At 40.3% G+C, this 19098-nt stretch overlaps 1 protein-coding gene across 2 annotated transcripts in view; it reads right to left on the bottom strand.

The window, feature by feature from the left end:
• PCDH15 (protocadherin-related 15) overlaps positions 1-19098 on the bottom strand; it is a 371643-nt gene that overhangs the window by 125062 nt on the left and 227483 nt on the right. For both annotated transcript variants that reach the window (XM_009881484.1, XM_009881476.1), the window contains 3 exons: positions 17932-18060; positions 1647-1952; positions 258-482 (listed from right to left, as the gene is read on the bottom strand). In XM_009881484.1, the coding sequence (XP_009879786.1) occupies positions 258-482; positions 1647-1952; positions 17932-18060 (660 nt within the window). The remainder of the gene's footprint in view (positions 1-257; positions 483-1646; positions 1953-17931; positions 18061-19098) is intronic.

Raw genomic sequence — 19098 nt, 5'->3', positions numbered from 1 at the left:
GTACTTCATAAATCTGCGCTCCAAGATTTAACTATGTAATTGCATATAGCAGTGTAACTATAGCTGTTATAAAGTGTATGTTTAACCGAACAAGTTGCTCTCAGGAAAAGGCAGCAGCTTCATACAAGTGAAAAAGCAGGAAAGCAGAAATACCACTACCGTGCTCTGGCGTTTCATCAGGACACTTGGAAGAGTTGATGAAGTATTTTGTAACAAATAGGAGAGGATACTACCAACTGACAAGTTTTCCCTCTTACCTTTACTCTCACTGTGACAGTAGCGAGACCAGGAGGCATGGTGCCCTTGCTATCGAAGGCTTCCACAAGAAAGGTGAAGGTTGCTTCTGTGTCAGCAAATGATTCATAATCCAAAGACTTCAAAAGCGATAACTCGCCTGTGTATTTGTTCAGTGCAAAATACTGTAGCGCTTCCTGTGTCCGTATTCGATAGTTAACATCAGAACCAAGATCAACATCCTTTGCCTAGAGCATGCCATACAGAAGAAAAAAAAAGTACTTAAAACCAAACAAAATCTATTTTCACAAAAAATCCCTACTAGATCTAAAGAACATAAAAAAGCAAGCTACTGCAAACAAATTTAATTTCATTGTATTATTCTAATAGTATTTGAGGTACTTAACACTATTGCACAGACACGAGGAAGACAAATCCACTTAAGGTTATAAAATCCAGACACACCCGCCCTGTGAAATGAGCACGATATTCTGGGCAAGAGTCACTGGAAGCTCAGTCTGTTCTTGTTCTCTTCCCTGGGTACCTGCTCTCGGCCTCTGCCAGGGAGAAGATGCTGGGCTAAGCAGACGTTTGATCTCACCCCCATGTGGCAGCACGGCTGTTTTTATTTCATACCAGTATTTAGACAAGGAATATTAATTTCCATCAGGATAAGGAGTATTATATGACTGCTTTAGCTGTAATTTGACATTAGATTTATCTGCAGTCAGGTTCAGAGAAAACCATTCTTGGTGAAATTGCCTCAGGACAGATTCTTCTCATTAAAGGATGCTGACCAAAACAGCGGGTGGATATATAGACTGCTTACGGGAAACGAATCTCAGCTGTCTTTAGAGATATAGCTCAACCTTGAACAATTAACTCTCACTTGTCTGAGTATCTTTTATAGTCAGTGAAGAGAAGACACCACCTCCAGGTGCCCACTTTGGTCCAGCTATCTTAGATGACGATCTTGGTATTGGAGGAATTGCTTCTGGATGCAACTATTTATCTCCATTAACTATAACGTGAGGTTAGACATCTAAGTTTGACTTTAATGGCTGAATCAGTGGAGATACAGCTCTCTCTTCCTACTAATGTAAACAGGTAGCAGCAATACGATGAGCTTTCAAAAACAAATCAAAACCACCTCAGTGTAAAACATTATTCCAAGAAACGACAATAGTAGTGTATGTTTTGTTGTTTGTTTTTCAGTAATTCCTCTTATTTCCAAATGAACCTCAGCTTCAAAGTATTCTTCTGCACCTGTCCAGAGGTCATGTTTTTCAGTCTACATGTCATAACTTCCCCGACTCCAGTTTGCAATCTTTTACTGTAGTCTCACTGACAAGGTACGTAAGAACATGCTTACCGTTGCAGAACACCTTCTTCACTCTATAATGCTTTCTTACCTCTATTTGCAGGAACACAGTGCCTGGCGGTAGATTTTCTGGCACGCAGACAGTGTAGGAAGCATTAGTAAAGACAGGGCTGTTGTCATCAATATCCAGCACCTTGATGGCTAAAGTTAGCGTCGAACGGCGGGGGTCCACAGCTCCGTCTGTTGCTTCAACAATAAGTTCGTAATAGTCCCTTACTTCTCTGTTCAGTTTAACCGCTGTATAAATGCTACCGTTTGACGTGATTCGGAAAAGATTGTTGAAGTTTGCCAAACTGTAATGAACTTGACCGTTAACGCCAGCATCTGGGTCAGTCGCCTAAATAAACAGAAAAAAGACCCACATTTTAATGCACATTTTAAATACCTAGGAGGGACATACCTACGTGGGAGTAACAACTAAGCGAGGGTAATATTCTGCAGAGTACTAATGCTTCTGTGGCTATCCAGCATTTCTTGTTTAGGGCAGATTGCCCTTCTCTGATGTTTTGCTGAAGGTAAGATATCCCACAGAAACAAATCTCTTCGTTTGCAGCGACAGAAGGTACGGTTTACTGGATCCCAACTGGACTTCAGGAGAAAAAACACATTTAGTTGCTCAGCCTTGGACAACCGCGCACTTACGCAGAAGACAAACTAGTTGCTTTTAAAGTCAAGCCCTCACATACTTCTAAAGCTGAAGTATCTCCAGAGTTAGGTGGTGCCCGAGGGGAATTTTTATCTTAGGCTGTTTGATTTAGGTGTTTCGCTGCTGCCCAAATCATTTTGGAGTACATACTGAGATGAAAGACGGATGCAGTCAGCAGATAGCTAGAATGGACACATTAGCTAGAAATTTTCTTTTCGCTTAACATGTTTGTCACATCTAGTGATATTTTAATCGTTGCTCTCTGAAGAACTACTTAACTTTCTAGAGTTTATCGTGTTCTTCAAAACCAAATGTTCTCACATTTCATCCTTGTTCTCCTACTCTCAGAAGAGGCAGATGACTGCGACAGAAAACTGTTTAGATTTTGTTCAATTGATGTCTTTGTTCTCACATACAGAACTAAGTCTCAAATTTCAGTATCAGCCAAATAATTCTTGCTATAACATAACTGCCCTTACAGGGATGGACAAAATTCATGTTTTTCCTAGAGCTACCAGGCCCTCAATACAGACTGAATGCTGATGTATTATTTTTCCTCCTCTTAATTACATTACGGCATGATGAATAAGGTTATGTAAATTAAAGAAAGGACATTCTGTGAGCAAGGTATTTTCATTTATTTGACTTTATAAATGAGGCTACAGACATCTGGGAAGATCATAAGAGATTTTCATGTTTTGTTAACAGAACAATTGTCAGGAAGTTTCCATGAATGTTTAATTCCGGTGAAGGCGTTCATGGTAAGACTTTGTAATGAAACCATTTATCTTCCTCCAAATCAATTAAAAGTTAATTAAAGTTGTTAATAAGACAAATTTCACTGTGCTTTCCCCCTGCACTACATCAATGTGCTGAGCAGTAATGGCTACAACTTCATAATGACCAGTCTATGGATAACACATCCTTTTAATCGACATCTTTCAACATACGGTTTATTTGCTTGGTTTAGAATCAATTCTATTTCCTCTGCAGAAATAACTGATTTGGGGCAGAAAGACCTCCTAGATGACACACTGCAAAACCACCAGAAAGCTAGTCAAGGAGAAGAGTTTAAAGTATAGAGTAACAGACAGCCCCCCTGAAAGAAAAGCAAAGCATCAGAAATGCAGAGTAAGCTGCAGAGATTCTGGATAAGACGCTAACAGCACTATTCACCTTCGCCGACACAGACCTCCAACACGCGTGCGAGGTCAGCCCTTACACTTAGCCTCTAATTGAAGCCAAAGCCATATTACAGCAATTAAATTGATGCCAAACATCCCGCAGCTAACAGTAGTCTGAGATACTACTACCAGTGGAAACTACGAGAATAAACCAGGTAACATTTTTCTGTAAGATTAATTTGGAAGACTGTTTTTGAACAGACAAACTTATTTTTTAGGAATGTAAATTGAAATTACTTTCAAATACATGGCAAGTTTTGCAATTTGGTTCCTACAAACACAGCTATGTATGTTGCGAACTCATTTGTGTACATCCTTGGGCATTAACATCTTTTCCACATTCTGCAGGACTGATTTGTTCCCATGCGGAGCAGCAGGCAAATCTTCATTAGTAAATCCAGTTAAACTAGTTGTTATAGCACCACCATAACACTGGTCAGAAGTCAACCAAAGACACGTGAAGACAAGCATTAGCTCTACATTTTTACCGATCTCAGCCCTGTGCTTCCACAGCACAGGGCAAAGTCAAATTTCAGATGGATGTTCTAAATGAACCGTCAAGTTCTGAAAACAAAAGTTTGATGCACTTTGTCCACTAAAATTTCTACCGTATGGATTCTCTGATTATCTATTAGGTTAAAACAATCAGGTTAAAACCCCCTGCTCTATCTGTGGCCTTACACCAGAAACAACTATTGCCTATTTACAAAGCCGCCATCGCGTTGCTCAGGCCCAGATACCCCTACGGCAGAGCAGAGGGGCTTTTCTATCCCATAAGAGCCTTTCCCTGTCTGACCATGGCCTCCCCAGAGGCTGCAGGGGTGTCTGCTCCACCGCCTGAAGCTCCTCTTCCCCTTCAGGGCTGTTCCTCACTGTCGGGAGGAGTTTTGCCCTTTCTTAACTCCATTTCCCAGAGGTACCACTGGCGTCGCTGAGGGGCTGAGCTGTGCCCTGTGGGGCCACTGGAGCCAGCTGGAACCAGCTGTGTGTGACCTCTCCCCACAGAGACCCCTCACCCCACTGCCAGCCCCGGGCACGGGCACCCCCTGCACACATACCTACGTTTAAAATTGAAGCGCATGTTTTTAAAGGATCAATACGGATTGTACTGTGAAAACATCTTCATTAAGATCTTCATTAATTGATATTTTATCCCTATAAACTTGAAAAGAGATAATGTACTCGTCATGGATATGAAAGAAAAAGCGTTCATCTGTTTTCTAAAAGAATCCTATCTCAAGGGTATACAAAATTAAGTCTTTCCACATGGAAATAATTTCACAGCACCTCTCGGAGCCTGTGGACAGCAGCTCCATGGAGAAGTCCTCGAAGGACTCGCTGGTGGCATAGTTACTATCTATTCCTGTTTGCAGCTATTGCTTTGTATCAAAACAGATGACTTCAAGTCATCCCAATTTCATCCCCACGCTCTGTCTCCGACAGGTATAAGGTGGCACGCACATAGAACAAGCCTTGACCAGAAGGTAAGGGAGGAGGAGGTCTGCACAACGAGGAGCTGGGCTTTCAGAAAGTCCTGCTTCAAAAATCAGCCCTGCTTGAAATTATCACTACCCTTAAAACAGAAGCCAGCATCATCCCAATAAATTTACAATGATTTTCTCATTACCAACGCTGAGCTGAGTTACCCGGGTATACAGTTCCCCGAGGTGGAGAGAAGCAAGCAAACACTTCATTTCTACATTACCCGAGTCCCAAGGAAAGTCCCAAAGACAAAGTCAAGGAGACTATGGCAGGACTAAAAGAGGCAAGAGCGCATTCTTACACCCAATGTGCCACGCAAGGTTTTCAACCACAACTCATCCTCACTGATTCGCACATAAAAAGCACGGTAAGAGTCTTGGAGCTTTAGTTGGTAAAGGGCCACCAGATGATAGCAGATCCTAAAAAGAGCTACAGATCTATTTACAGACAAAAAGCTCTTCACAGTCTTGCAGATGTTGCTCATACAAGAAATTTGGGCTTCGTAGAGGCAGCAGAAACTGCAGATGTGATTGCTATAGGCAACACAGCCCTCAAAGGCCACAGGGGAGACAGATACCATAGAAACTGAGAACAAACAAACAGGGGAAAAAAAAAAACAACAAGAAGAGGGAAACAGCAAAATGAGGGAAATTTCAAAAGTAATGGAAAAGATCGTAAGAAGGGACAATAGCGTGATTGCATCTCAAACACTGGAGGCGGTGAGAATTTCCTCCAGCACCACTAATGGCTGAGAGGATCTGCAAGACAACGCTGCACGCACTGCTTCTGTCATCTCTACCACACAGCACTACATGGAGGGGAAGACTTGCAGATGACCACCTTCTGGATATGAGTAAGGATGAAAAAATATCCAACTACAAGAGCTGCACGGAGGTACACCATCTGCATAACCAGCTGAGCACTCCAAGGAGGAGAGGAGAGCTGGCTGGGGTGTGCATGTCCTCTCATCGCACCCCTTCGTTCGGTTCCCTGGAGTTTATCTGCTCCCCGACTAACCTCTGAGCCACGCGCCCCCAGCCCGCCAGTCAACCCACAGCAATCTCGGACCGCAGCAAGTCTCAGCCGTGTTTCAGTTCTGACCAGGTTTGGTGGTGCTGGGACTATGACATTCCGGGCTCCGTCTGAGCACAGAGACATCACAGGTATGACTCCAGGCTTCGGGGGCAAACCTGGCCGTGCCAGCCTTTCCACAAACAGACACCAAGTACCCGTTTAAAGGACTAAGCTCCACAAGCTGAGCTACAGAACACTACAAATTCAGATCAAGAACCTCTCCCTGACGTTTTGACTTCGCCATCTGTTCCTGACATTTCTAGTCAGTGTTTTCTCTGATTGTTCCAAAAATTTATCTGCTAAGCGGTATGAAAGGATGTCAGCTCTGGGGTCTCTCCAGCCACCAGTTCCCTTGTCTGTTTTCAGGTATAACAATGAAATCCAAATCGCAGATATTATTTTTCTATGGGCTACACCAACGTTCTTACTAATTTCTTCTATTAGGTAAGGAGTAGGAGTAAAAAAGATCATTGAGCACAAAATCAGCCAGATTTCCTTCTACTCCCCATTGAGTCTCACCCTAGCCTCAAATCCCTACACATCTGATCTTGTGCCTACGTGTAGGATATGCGCAGAACACATTTTTCCCCACTACGATAAGCCAGAGCTGTCAAAGTTGAGGGCAGCGCAAGTGATAATCCACATTTCCAAAGACCATCACTCACTCTTCCCCTGCCACAGACGGATGTCAAGACCAGGCAACTGAAGAAAGAACCTACTCATTTCTGCCCTGTTTTCCTGCTAGAAGATTTTTTTGTCGCATCCAGCCCTAACCCAAGTCCTCCTTCCCCTCGTCCCCACAGTTGTCAAAGGGAAGGAAAGCATCAGCTCAAGCAGAGGCAGAGCTGGGTAGATAAGCAAGCGAGCGAAGGAGCCTGCGGCACCCCCGGCCATCACACGAGAACTACTGCAACTCCTGAGTTCCCACCCATCGTATTACCCCAAAATTCGCCAACGCATTCTGGTGTTGCATCACCTGCAAGACGCTTGCTAAATTTGGATAGGAAACTAAGCTGATTTGGTTACTCTTGGAAAAAGAAAAATTCGGAACCATGCCTCTGCACGCTCAGAGCTTTTCCTCTGTTCTTACTGAAACTGGTTCAAGCAGCCCATTAGGCAAATTTCCTACACCACTGTCACACAACTGAAGCGCTCATAAATTCACTGAACTCAATGTGGCCAAACCAAAAGGGATTTCGTTGGGACAGAGGAGGCTGCTTTACATAGACCTCAGGTAATTTATTTTCTTTAAACTGAGAGCATCTGCAGAAGTATAAATTAGACTCAAAAAATGAAAAGAAACAAAACAATCCCTTGCTGGCTGGCTGCTCTTGCCAATGCTGCAGGAGATGCAGAAAGATGAGACACACGTTTCTCCCATCTCATTACGTTTATTCAGAATTAGGAAAAGCATGTTCCTCTGAAGAGTCTCTAGTAACTACTGCTGTTATTCTAGTAACTCCTCAGATCTACATGACTGCTCTCATCTCCACCTCTCACAGGGCTAACTTATGAAATACTACACGACAAAACAAACCTGGAAACCTAGGAATATAAATTAATCCTTACTTTATTTCCTGAAAAATACACCCCACATTTACTGGAGATACCATAATCGACAAGGCAATAGCCTTTATTTGTTGTGATAAGTTTAAATTTGCATTACCAACTATGCTTCAACACTACTAAGAAACCCTCATGAATATAAACCAACAGTGTTCCAGAGTAACAAATTATCTTCCTCCGTCTCAAACAGCTCGAAAATACAATTCTGGGAGATCTGAATTACCAAAACATCTCGTGAAGGATCATTAACTCTGAAATATAATGACAAGCGCTTAAATGTCAACAATATTAATTATATCATTATCATTCTTTTCAAAAGAAACCTCCTACTAATATCCACAACTCTTGCTCACAACGGGTAACAACAGGATTTAGGCAGGTTAATTGCGGGTTTATGCTCGGACTGCTGGAGCTGGAAACCAGCAAGCTAAGGCAGTGTGTTGTTGTTCATACTTGGCTATAAAGCAGAGGCAAACATGACAGGTATCATCTCCTCATTAACGCTTCTTCGGGACCACTCTTCCTCCACGTTAAATTTTCCTTCAGGTCTTCCTCAGGGACAGAAGTTCCCCACGACCCATATCCACCCCAACAAAAGCTCCTGATCTCCGACAGCCTCTCTGGTATTCCAGCAAACACCACAGCCTGAGGGAGGGATGGAAATTATGCTCGCGGATACAAAGGATGCTGTTGGTGGGAGCTGGGTTATTGTTTTCGTGGATGATAATGTGATTTTTCTATTATATGGGTTTAATAGGTTTATTATTATGGATTTAATTTTTTATTATCGTGTGTTTAAAAGATTCCCAGGCCCCTCCACTGTGTCAAATAGCAAATCCAGTGTGGGTGGAAGTGCTAAATTGGATTTTGTACTTGTTTTTCAGGGAGATTAGTGGTTGTGCACATAGGATGAAATTAACATCTCCCAGATGCAGTAAGAGGCCACAAATATTTGAAATGTTTCCGACCTCTTGGCGTCTATGTAAAAATATTTTAAGAAGGGTAAATCAGTCATCCATAAAAGTTTGGAATTTTTCTTCTGCTCTATATTTCAGAAAAGCTCTTCCTCTCTTTCATTTCTTTTTGCCCGCTTTCACACAGTCTTTCATTTCCTTATTTCATTCATTACGTGGTTTAAGCAAAAGAAAATATTAGAAGGAACCAACAGTTTTGAAGCATTTCTGTCAGCTGGACTCAAAATAATGTCAAAAGAAGTAAGGAAACAAGGAAATATTTTTGTCCTCACAGTGTTTCAGTAGTTTCGCACACACTTTTCTCATTTCACGCAGTGAGATTAATAAATTGTGCTACTAAACATATCTGTATGCCCATTACAGATAGTTGCAATACTCCCTTGCAGCCTCAAAACCTACAAGAGTTAACTTCTGCAGAACTTCCTATAAAACTGACATATAAATTACATTAGTCATATAAAGAAAAAACCCAAAACTTTTACAGGCTTGCAGGATTGGAGGACTGCAAGTTTTGTACGAGTTTCAGATAAGAAATGATATAAAGCTTTTATTCTGTGTTCATGCTCAACCAAAAGTATACAGAAGGCCTTTTAACTTACTTGATTCTGCTATATAATTTAAAAACAAAACTTAATGTTACACTGCAAGAAGAGACAGAGGCTCAGTTACAATGTGTGATAAATCTTAAATGTTCTGAATTTTTGACTTGCAAAAAAAAAAAAAAGAAAAAAAGACTTGATGAAGAAAGATGATGTAAAGAATATATAATAAAACCGGACACTGCAGTATCAGGGGGCAATTTCAGCAATCTATCACTGGCCGGAGCAGTTCAATCGGGTGTAGGTGGTCTGAAAAAACCGGAGAGGCAAAAATGAAACTCAGAGGTAACACCCTCAAATTTTGGCTATCTTGACATTTCAAGGAACTCCTACTGCTTTAAGAGGACAAACTAATGCCCTCTACACACATGCTTTTGAAAAACGCTACAGGTTCTCTGTATATCCTCCAGCAACTTCTCAAAAGCAGAAGGGTCTCATTGAACTACAAGCCATAGCAGCTTATCGTTTTTCTCATAACTACACTTCCAGTAATTTGCTAGGGTAAAGGTAGCGCATGGTAAATTTTCAAATACTGACATATTTTAGCCATTTTACAGGATGACAAAACCTTTGATAATTACTTTCATAGTCAATACTAATTCCAGTGCATCTGGAGGGTTAGTTGAGAAACCAATTAAATGTGACTCTAAATAAAACTACACAGTAAGAACAGTTAAATGCTACCAGCACATATAAATTAAAATAAATGAAAACTGGAAAGCTCGTGGCTGCAAAAACATGATTCAATGGACTGGTGAACCTCCTACAAAAGTTAATCACCTTGTAACACTTAAAAACAGACAAGCTTTCTTTAGTCTGGCACGCAACCAGATCCTAAATTGAGAGACTTGCACTGCCTGTTTTTACTTGAAAGAGATGATTAGAAATTTTGCTTTTATGATGAGTATGTGCCTTGGCAATGATATGATCAAGCAATTCAGAGATTAAACCAATGAATATACATACTAGCAAAAATAAACCCCAAAGCTTTCTAAATCACAGATGAAATATATTTATATTGTTTAAAATCATCATGTTTAGCTGGGCTCCCAAACATTTCTCTGATACGCTAATCCATTTTAAAGGGTTTTTTTTGTCATTTCGCTAGACTGCCAGCTCTCCCTAACTCCCAGCCCACCTTACTAGAGAACATCAGAATTAGAATTCAAGCTGGAACGTAACAGCCAACATTTGGACTTGAAACTACTTATCTCACCAGGCAGACTCTTAGAACGTGCTCAGTTGTGTTCTGTTTTCTTCTCTTGTTCACAGAGTAATACTTAAAGGAAATCAGTTTTCTTATATCAATTACAGATATTGAGGTGACGAGGTCTGAGTATTAGAAAAAAGTTAGACACCTGACGTATCACAAGAAAACTCACCAACTTCTCCCTCTACCAGGCAGTCTTCAAGAAAGGGATCACTAATCTAGTCAATCGCTCAAGTCACAGAAGGACATCTATAATGAGAGACTGCAGTCAGAAGTTAGCAAACCCAATCTAAACCACTCTAATTTGTAAGCTCAGGAAAACCATAATTTCTTATCCTTGTGACAGAAATCTGAACAGCCAAATCTAAACAAATGGAATCAGCCATCAAAATACTAAATAGGCATGTATTAGAGACATGAAACCACTCATTCAGAAGATTTAGTATGGCACCAGGCTGAAATAGATGAAAGGGCTTAAAAACACGCTGGGATGCGAGGTGTCAGGCAGACAAAACCAAGAATTCCTTTCATAGAAAAACCCCTGGACTCTGAATGACAACTGCCGTGAACCTGAAAACGGTTGAACTGTTTCTCTGATAACAGGTATCAGCATTTCCACCGCATTAAAGCACAAATCTTATTACTTGCAAGACAGATGTAAATTAATGCACAAATATAACATAGGAAACAGGAAAGACAAGAGCACAGCTTTGGAAACCCATTTAGTTTAAAAAGTCACCCCATTTACCACGTTATGGGTGGCAAGTGGCTTTTTAAAGCCATTTGATCTGTGTCTTAAGCTCACCTAAGTTCAAGGAACCGCTGTAAAGCAGAGGGAGTGTGGCTGCAGCCACATGCTGAGAAATGCCCTCCAGGAATTATACAACCCCTTCGGGGTGGCAGCAGAAAGAAGCTAATCCCGCCTTGCACTGCTGGTAAGATGGAAAAAAATTGCACAAATCTACAAGCACATCTAGTCCTTCTCATGCCACAGGTTTGGACTTGAAATCGTGACATTAAGGGGCTGAAGGAATTTGCTTGTTAACAAACAGGTGAAAATCCAATTAGAAGCACGTGGGATGACGACACTGAGTTCAGCAACGGCTGTCCTTTCCTTACTTCTCACCGTCTAAGTAGAGATGCAGCCTTTAATAATTATTGTGACAGCTAATTATAAAATCTGAGCAACTATAAGGGGAAAGAAAGATAAAATTAATTTAAAATAAGACTTTGAAATAAGCTCAAGACTTTAAACTACGTGAAGACTATTCCCAGAGGCTACAATTTTCTGCATTTCTCATCCTTCTTGCATATCCCCTTCCAGGTCAGAAAGGAGATGCTCCCCAGGACTTACCGTTTTGAGGAAAGCACAGAGCACACCATTTAGCTTAAACCAAAAGCAAATCCCAGCTTCTCTTCCGTACACCACTTTAACCAGCGTCCAGCCAAGCTGCCACGAGCACGCCCTATCATGCACAGGCGAAAGATTAAAGGCAGACTCTGTGGATGCAGTGATTCAGGGGAGCTACAATTCTTCCACCCTGATCAGGTAATCAGGGGCTAACAAAACCCATACGGGCTCGGCAAGAAGCAAGAATAAAAGCTCTTGCAACAGGACTTCAGCACATCCATGCCCTACTGGAAATACTCGCTCCTCCGCACGACTTGTCTGACACGGAACTATGAAAGTTTTCATGTCATCAGCATCTCTAGATAAGGATCTTAAGGGAGACGGCGCAGAAAACTTTACTGAGGACCTCTCTAACCTACCACATAGGCAACTTAATAAGCATGCAAGGAAACAAAACCACAGAGGTCCTATCGAAACGACCTTGTGATGATCCAGTCGCTTATAAGAAACTCCCCAGAAGTTACAGAAATGAGCACAAAGAGAAGCTCAGTAATAAGTTTAATAGCTATTCTGCACTGGTAAGTCGCACCTCATTCCTACACACACAGATACAGCGGTAGTTCTACACTAAACGGCAACAGACACACTAAGGATACAGATGCACACACTGCAGACCAGTCAAAAGCCTGAGTTTCCTCTGGTTGCGGTCCTTCTACCATGTTACGATTCCCCAAGTTTAAATTCTGATTAATTTTTTATGGATTCAAAAATCCTAGCTGCTCATATTGTTTTACATATCTCAGATGAATTCAAAATATGTTGTTAAGTAATGCATTATGCAGTGAGCAGCAGTCACGGACTCCCTCTGGGTATTTAAGATTTACTCTTCCCCGAAGGCTTAGTTCCTTTCCCTTATAGACTGTCCTCTCCTGCCAATAAATCTCCCTTTTTTTTCTGGTCATGTCCTTTTTCCTCCACCTCTAATTTTCCTACAAGTTGTAGGAATTTTCCTACAAGTTGTACAGGAGATGTGAGGATTTAATTTCAGAAGGTGGTGTTTTAAATACAGGTAAGGTGTAAGCTACAGCGCAGGTTGTGGGAAATCATCCCCTGTTCTATGAGTCTCCAGGCAGAAAACGTGCCAATGGTGATTTAGGTAAAGCGAGATTCTTTTCTAAAATTTAACAACAAAATCTTTTTGTGTAATACCTCATCAGCATTTGAAGCAGTTTTCCTGTATACAAAAACAAAGAATCATGTAGTTGTAAGGGATGGCCAGAGGTCATTTCGTCCAACACAATGAGCCTTAATGACATCTGTGAAATTTAAACTGCGCTTTAAATCATGAGACTTGCAGGGTTTACCACCTTAGGAATTTCAATGAAAATAGAAGCTTGTAAAAATTCACTGACGTTCACAGACAGAAAGCCCCGTTTGGAAACTGGCATCATAATTAAATTTCATTAGCATTCAAAAGTGAGAGTTTGTTTCTTTACACAAAAAATTTAACACACTTCTATACCATTAAAAGAAAATCTCTAGAATCGGGAGACTGGTGCCATACACCCATCTTACAGTTTTGCCTTGCTTTGTTCTATAGTGGACAGATGCTATTGGATTTATACCACAGGCAGGAATTTACATTTATTACGTAAATAGAAAAGGAAAATATTTCCATTGTACAGCACAATCTAAGAAAGTTCTCCAAAGCTCACTTTTCCAATAGGCTTCATCATAAAGAGCAACTTACTTCCTTTAAGCATTTCTTTGTCTCATGTAAAAAAAGAAGCAGGTGACAAAGGTATCATACACACTGTTTGCAAACCGTTTTCATTGTTGGAGCTTATTTATACTGTCTCCATTTTAGGGAAGATCTAAGGGCCGGTGACCCTGGAACATCTGATTAGGGCTTGGTTTGTCCACTACCGTGTAATTATCTGTATTTTCCTTCTCATTTCCTTTCATGTCCTTATCTGCCCTTGACACCAACATGTTCACGGTGGAGATTTCAAACAGCCCTGATTTGTGACACAAAAATATGCCTACAATAAACAAACAATGCGTGTGTGTAAAAGAATCTGGGCAAATATAAGAACAGATGAATAGCAACCTCAGTCGAGCGATTTGTTTCCTCTCCTGGGCCCCATCAGGTCAAGAGCTTCTTATTTAACCACAGACTGCATTTTTAAAGTCTGTAACAAACTCCTTGGGACCGCCTTCCGCTAAACAAAAATGCGAACCTTTTGCAGATTTTGCAGTCGAGATATTGATCCCCACCTAAATTTCACTCCACTTCTTTACCTCCTATGCAGCTGGTGTTGATAAACAGTACACTGTACAATGCAAATCCTTCAGGTGCCCCATCTCCAGCAGGACCTCAGCTGTTTTAGACTGCAATAGACAATAAGGAGCCTGAATTTCATTTTCAAGTCCCCCATCTGAAGCTTTTTATTTCCTGTTGGTCCTTTGTAGAGAACGTCATTCAGCAATTCTCCCTCTGTCTTGCTGGGGGATCCCCATGATCAGACATGAAAGAACAGCAGGGAATCCAATACACCTCCGACTGCCCCAATTTAGACAACACTGTGTAAAATAAAAGGGATTTGAAATACATCCGCTACACTTTCAGCCTTACCCTTTCTAGCTTTGGTTCTTTTAATCTTCAGTACGCTCCTTAAATCCCCACAGGCGGCACTCCTATGCCCGTGCCTTCGGGAACTCCAGTGGCAGACAAAGAGCCATCGCAGTCGCCGAGTGAGCGCGCTTCAGAGCGTGACTACTGCCTCCCTGCCCCGAACAAGCCCCCCCTTCCCTCCCTCCCTCCTTTGACAGAAAATCTTTCATCACCCTTGTTCTGCTACTCCTTGGGAAAAAAATTCCCAAACGTTACCTAAGTCCTTATAGGAATCCCTTTTTAAGTCCAACTTTCCCACTTCAACCAAAGTAGAGCACAGAAATCTCGTCTGTGGCAGGAATTACTCACGGCAGTGTTTCACCTAATTGTTTTATACCCCAAAATTGCTTCGAACCTTACACCTGTGTTAGGGGAGGGGGAATAAAAGGATGGTGTGAATGTGATTTATCACTTGTTTACAATGGATGAGCGGACAAGAGACATGAATTTTTGCAGTCTCAGGAGAGGAAAGAAAGATAAAGCCCATACAGAAAGTCAAGAATAGGGAAAACATTTCAACAGCTGTTGACACGTTATCTAGACTGTTTCTAACATTTTAATACAGGTACTGATAAATTTGTTACAGCTTTACCTTTCTACTTATTGACATCACAGAATATACCTCCAGACTTACCAGAATTATTATCATGTCAACTGGCAATTGTAAAAAAAATACAAACAAACAAAAAAAAAACCCCAAAACCCAAACTAGTAATAATAGCTAATAATCAAATCATGTAATAATTGATTTTGGTGGATCTTGCCTGAATAAAGTAACGGATTTCACTATAAAGTACCTGCAGATGGTAAGCTGATCAGAAACAAAATAAATTTGGTTGGGAGGGACCTCTGGAGGTTGTTTGGTCAATCCTTCAGCATCTGTATCATTGCTCGCGCCCATTTCTTTCAACAGCCCACAGCTTTATCACCTTCTACCGTGGGTAGTGCTTTCCTCCCGCAGACTGTCACTGGGCTCGGGCAGCTGAGGATCCTGACACCAAACCTTACCAGCACAAAAACCTAAGGCACTGAAGTAGTTGGACACCTTTTCTATACCCTTCATCACCAGGTCCTCTGCCCCAAAGAGCAGCAGGGCCCATATCTTCTTGGGTCTTACGATAAATACCTCTTGCTATATTTTTCCCGAAGCCAACATTCAAAAGGGAAAAGGACTCCACAAAAAGTTGTTTGTTCATTATTTCTTTTTTTTTTTTTTTCATTCATCTATATCACTGCTTACTCTGGTGGATATCAGGTTTCTGTTGGAAATGAATATAGTAAAAGACACACTGAAAAGCAGGCTAGCCAGTCAGCGGCTTAATTCTTGGTAGTGAAAACAGATGGCACAATAAGGGCTACCTTCTTTTACGAGGTTATTTTCTGCTAAAATGGGCCTTTATATTTTAACCACGTTACAGCTTCTATACAAAATGTATTCCCACAGAAACCTCTCTCACACCTACTGTGGTTCTAATGTACTGTGAAGCACAATGACACCCCAAAAGCTATTTCACTTTTTAAACAAGAATATCCTCAAACAGCATAGATACACCTAAATGTTCATCATCCTTATTTCAGTAATCTCACTGAAGCCAGGAAAAAACCCCAAATGCCCAAATCACTCTTTTCTATACTATCTATTTGCATTCGTGAATACGAACCAGTAGAAACTACATGCAGTATCTGTAAAGAGAAAGCTTTTTCCATCCAGAGATGGGGAATCAGGACTGGTGATAAACGTGACGATAAAGGATATAACCAGTTTTGTCCTTCCACAACTAGGATTAAGCTATCACAAGGCTTCATTAAATTTCATTTTCATTTCAACACAATTTAGAAATTATACTGATTTATAAGATAGAGAGCTTCTGATGCAATAACTTGTTTTATTTTACAGTTCCATCTAAGCTAAAAATAGACCCAATCTAGTGTTTGAAAATATTATTGCACCTTGAGGGCACCCGGCAAAACACAAAATGGATTTTAAAGATATTCGGTACTGATTTGAAATATCATGTCCGTACATTTTAGGATGCAAAATGAAAAATGACGGTATAAAATGAACACAATGACAAAACCCAAAGCAATAACTTAGCAATTTATGGAAACTGATTTAATTGCTGGGATCCTAATTTCTATATGTCCCAGGCTTCAAAACAGCCTTTGACGTGGCTGATATTTCAGGCTAGCGTAACCAAATTAAGCTTTAGGAAAACTGTAATCTTCATCAATGCTGACAAAAGTTATTTCCCTTGAAAATTACACCTGAGCTTGGACAGCTCCAGAGCAGTACCCACCTTCAACGCTACCAGGTTACCCAGCGAGCAGAGCATAGGCATATGTAGAACCACTTCAGTGTAAGCGCAAATGAAACTGTACTGAAGAAGCCCACAAAACGCAAAGTATAACCTGATGGAAATCAAACTTCATCAATAAGTAATGAAATCGGAAGGAAATACAAACCTATCCCAACGTAGCATTTTTTCAACTTATAAATACCAGAAAACGGCTGAAGCTCACTCCAAAAGCACATAAAATTACCAAGAAAGGTGATAGACAGGAAACACAGATGGATGTCTTAATAATACAAATTTGGAAAGAAACATGGTTATTATGGTTATATGCTACCCGGTACGGTTCCCATGCCACCCAAAATGTCCTATTCTTTTGAAGGTACTGCTAACACAGCAGTTAAGGAGCTCCCTTTTTCTATTGATAGAGTTTGCTACTGTAAAGAAAGGCAGATTTTTCACCTAAACTCCTAAAAAAACCCTGCTTCCAAATTCATCTTTTACCTACAGCTCGTACTGCATCCCACCTTTGGGCTAACTCATCACTGAAGGAAATACGAACCAATATATTAAACTACTAGTTCACTAAAACCCAACTCATCCTTTCTTCTTTCACCTCATGTTAGGAAAAACTGACTTTGCAAAAAAAAAAAAAAAAAAAAAAAGTATGTTTCAAGTGATTGAATCTTCATTCAGCAGTCCAGAAGACCCATATATGTTGTAAAAATTTACACAGCTTCAAATCACTCAAATTAACAATACCCCAAGCACATCTATTTTTATGACAGGTAATCAATTATTTCAGTCAACAGTTTAACTGGTTTTCCCCTTAATGGCGTTAAAATTTTCTATATGCATGACAATTTTATATACAGATCCGTCCCTTGTTCAGCGTGTTAAAAAAAAATGTTTTAAAAGAAATCAGTAAGAATATAAAAACATGGCAATAATGTTGTAACATTGTAAATTTGTTATAAGCAAGCTTTTACGGTGGTGTATCTTCAAAGACAGTTTTTTAATGGGCTATTTTTAAATGAAAAAGCCTTTTCAGCTATTAAGAATAGAGAAGAAAATAAATCCTGTATTTTGAAAACCAGAAGATGACTTCGTTAACATAAACTGACAAAAGACAGCTTGCATGTCAACCTAAGACATTTTTTGATGTGAGTTTGTTCAAGGTACAATTATTTTGTGCTCTTTCCCAATAGTCTCTACAGTTTTGGTAATAAAATAAACAATTTAACTCTGCGCAGTTAATAACTTACCCTTACTTGACCGACAAAAGCATTGGCTTCCTCTTCCTGTACAGACAGGTTTTTAGGTAGAAACATATCAAAAACTGGTCCGTTGTCATTGACATCCGTCACCACTATATTAACAGTAGCAGTTGAGGTCTATAGAGAAAGATAACATTATGAATAAATTAGACCCATCCAGTACAGAATCACAGGTAAACAGATTATCAATTTTTTGGGCAAGTTTTTGTGAAACGGGAAGCATTATTAAATGAAGAGTACTTTTGTATATTTCTTTTCTTATAAGACAAAACAGGCTTGAGACTGAATAACATATTAGCGATGCACAAAGGACATCAGATATCTTTTACCTTAGACAGCATTTTAAGGATTTAAGGATCTTCCATTCTAAGTGGGGAAAAAAAACCCACCTATACACGTGGAAAGAAATTACTGATTTTACTAATCAAAACATGCTATTGTGATGATTAGCTTAAATGATTAGTCAGCCTCTTAGCTGGCCCAATCATGCTACCACAGCTCCATGGCAAGCTCAGCAGGCCTCAGCTTAGAGATCTCTCTAGCATCCTTCACCCACATCACGCTGACGTGCTGTTAAGCATTAGCACATCAACTTTAACATACAGAGAGGTGCCTAGTGGGAACAGCATAATTAACTATATTTAATACTTTAATAAAATTTCAACAAAACACGCTTGTGCTCCCTACTGAAATCTTCTATCCAAACCAAAGCAATTGGAGAGTGAAATACTTTGTTTGCAGATCTTCACAGCCGGAGTTAGACCCCTTTTCACCGGTCCTACATACTGAGTGTTTTGGACATAAACCACCATGTTATTGTATTTAATACAGTATTGCAGTTAACACGTTATTGTATTTTAAACCAATTCAATAAATGCTAACACTTTTGCTATCAGAGATACTTTCATTCCATAAATTCAAATCCAGCATAGCAGCAAGTACCCTTGCGAATTGTAGCTTCAGGTTTATTACAGTTTAAGATCGTAATAGAAACAGATACATCAGCTAACACTGGCTACTTCATGCTGTTAGGTATTTCAGAATATGCTGCAAAATATCTCAGTTTGAGCCTCATGAATTTAAACACTGTGGAAAGAGCAACAAAACCACGCCTTTGTTTTACACCCTATAAATATAACAACGGAAGAGCTGAGG

Source organism: Charadrius vociferus, unplaced genomic scaffold, assembly GCF_000708025.1.
Source record: "Charadrius vociferus isolate BGI_N301 unplaced genomic scaffold, ASM70802v2 scaffold390, whole genome shotgun sequence".
NCBI classification, from domain to species: Eukaryota; Metazoa; Chordata; class Aves; order Charadriiformes; family Charadriidae; genus Charadrius; species Charadrius vociferus.
The sequence above is the reverse complement of the archived record's forward strand: the minus strand, read 5'-3'. Positions and strand labels throughout refer to the sequence as shown.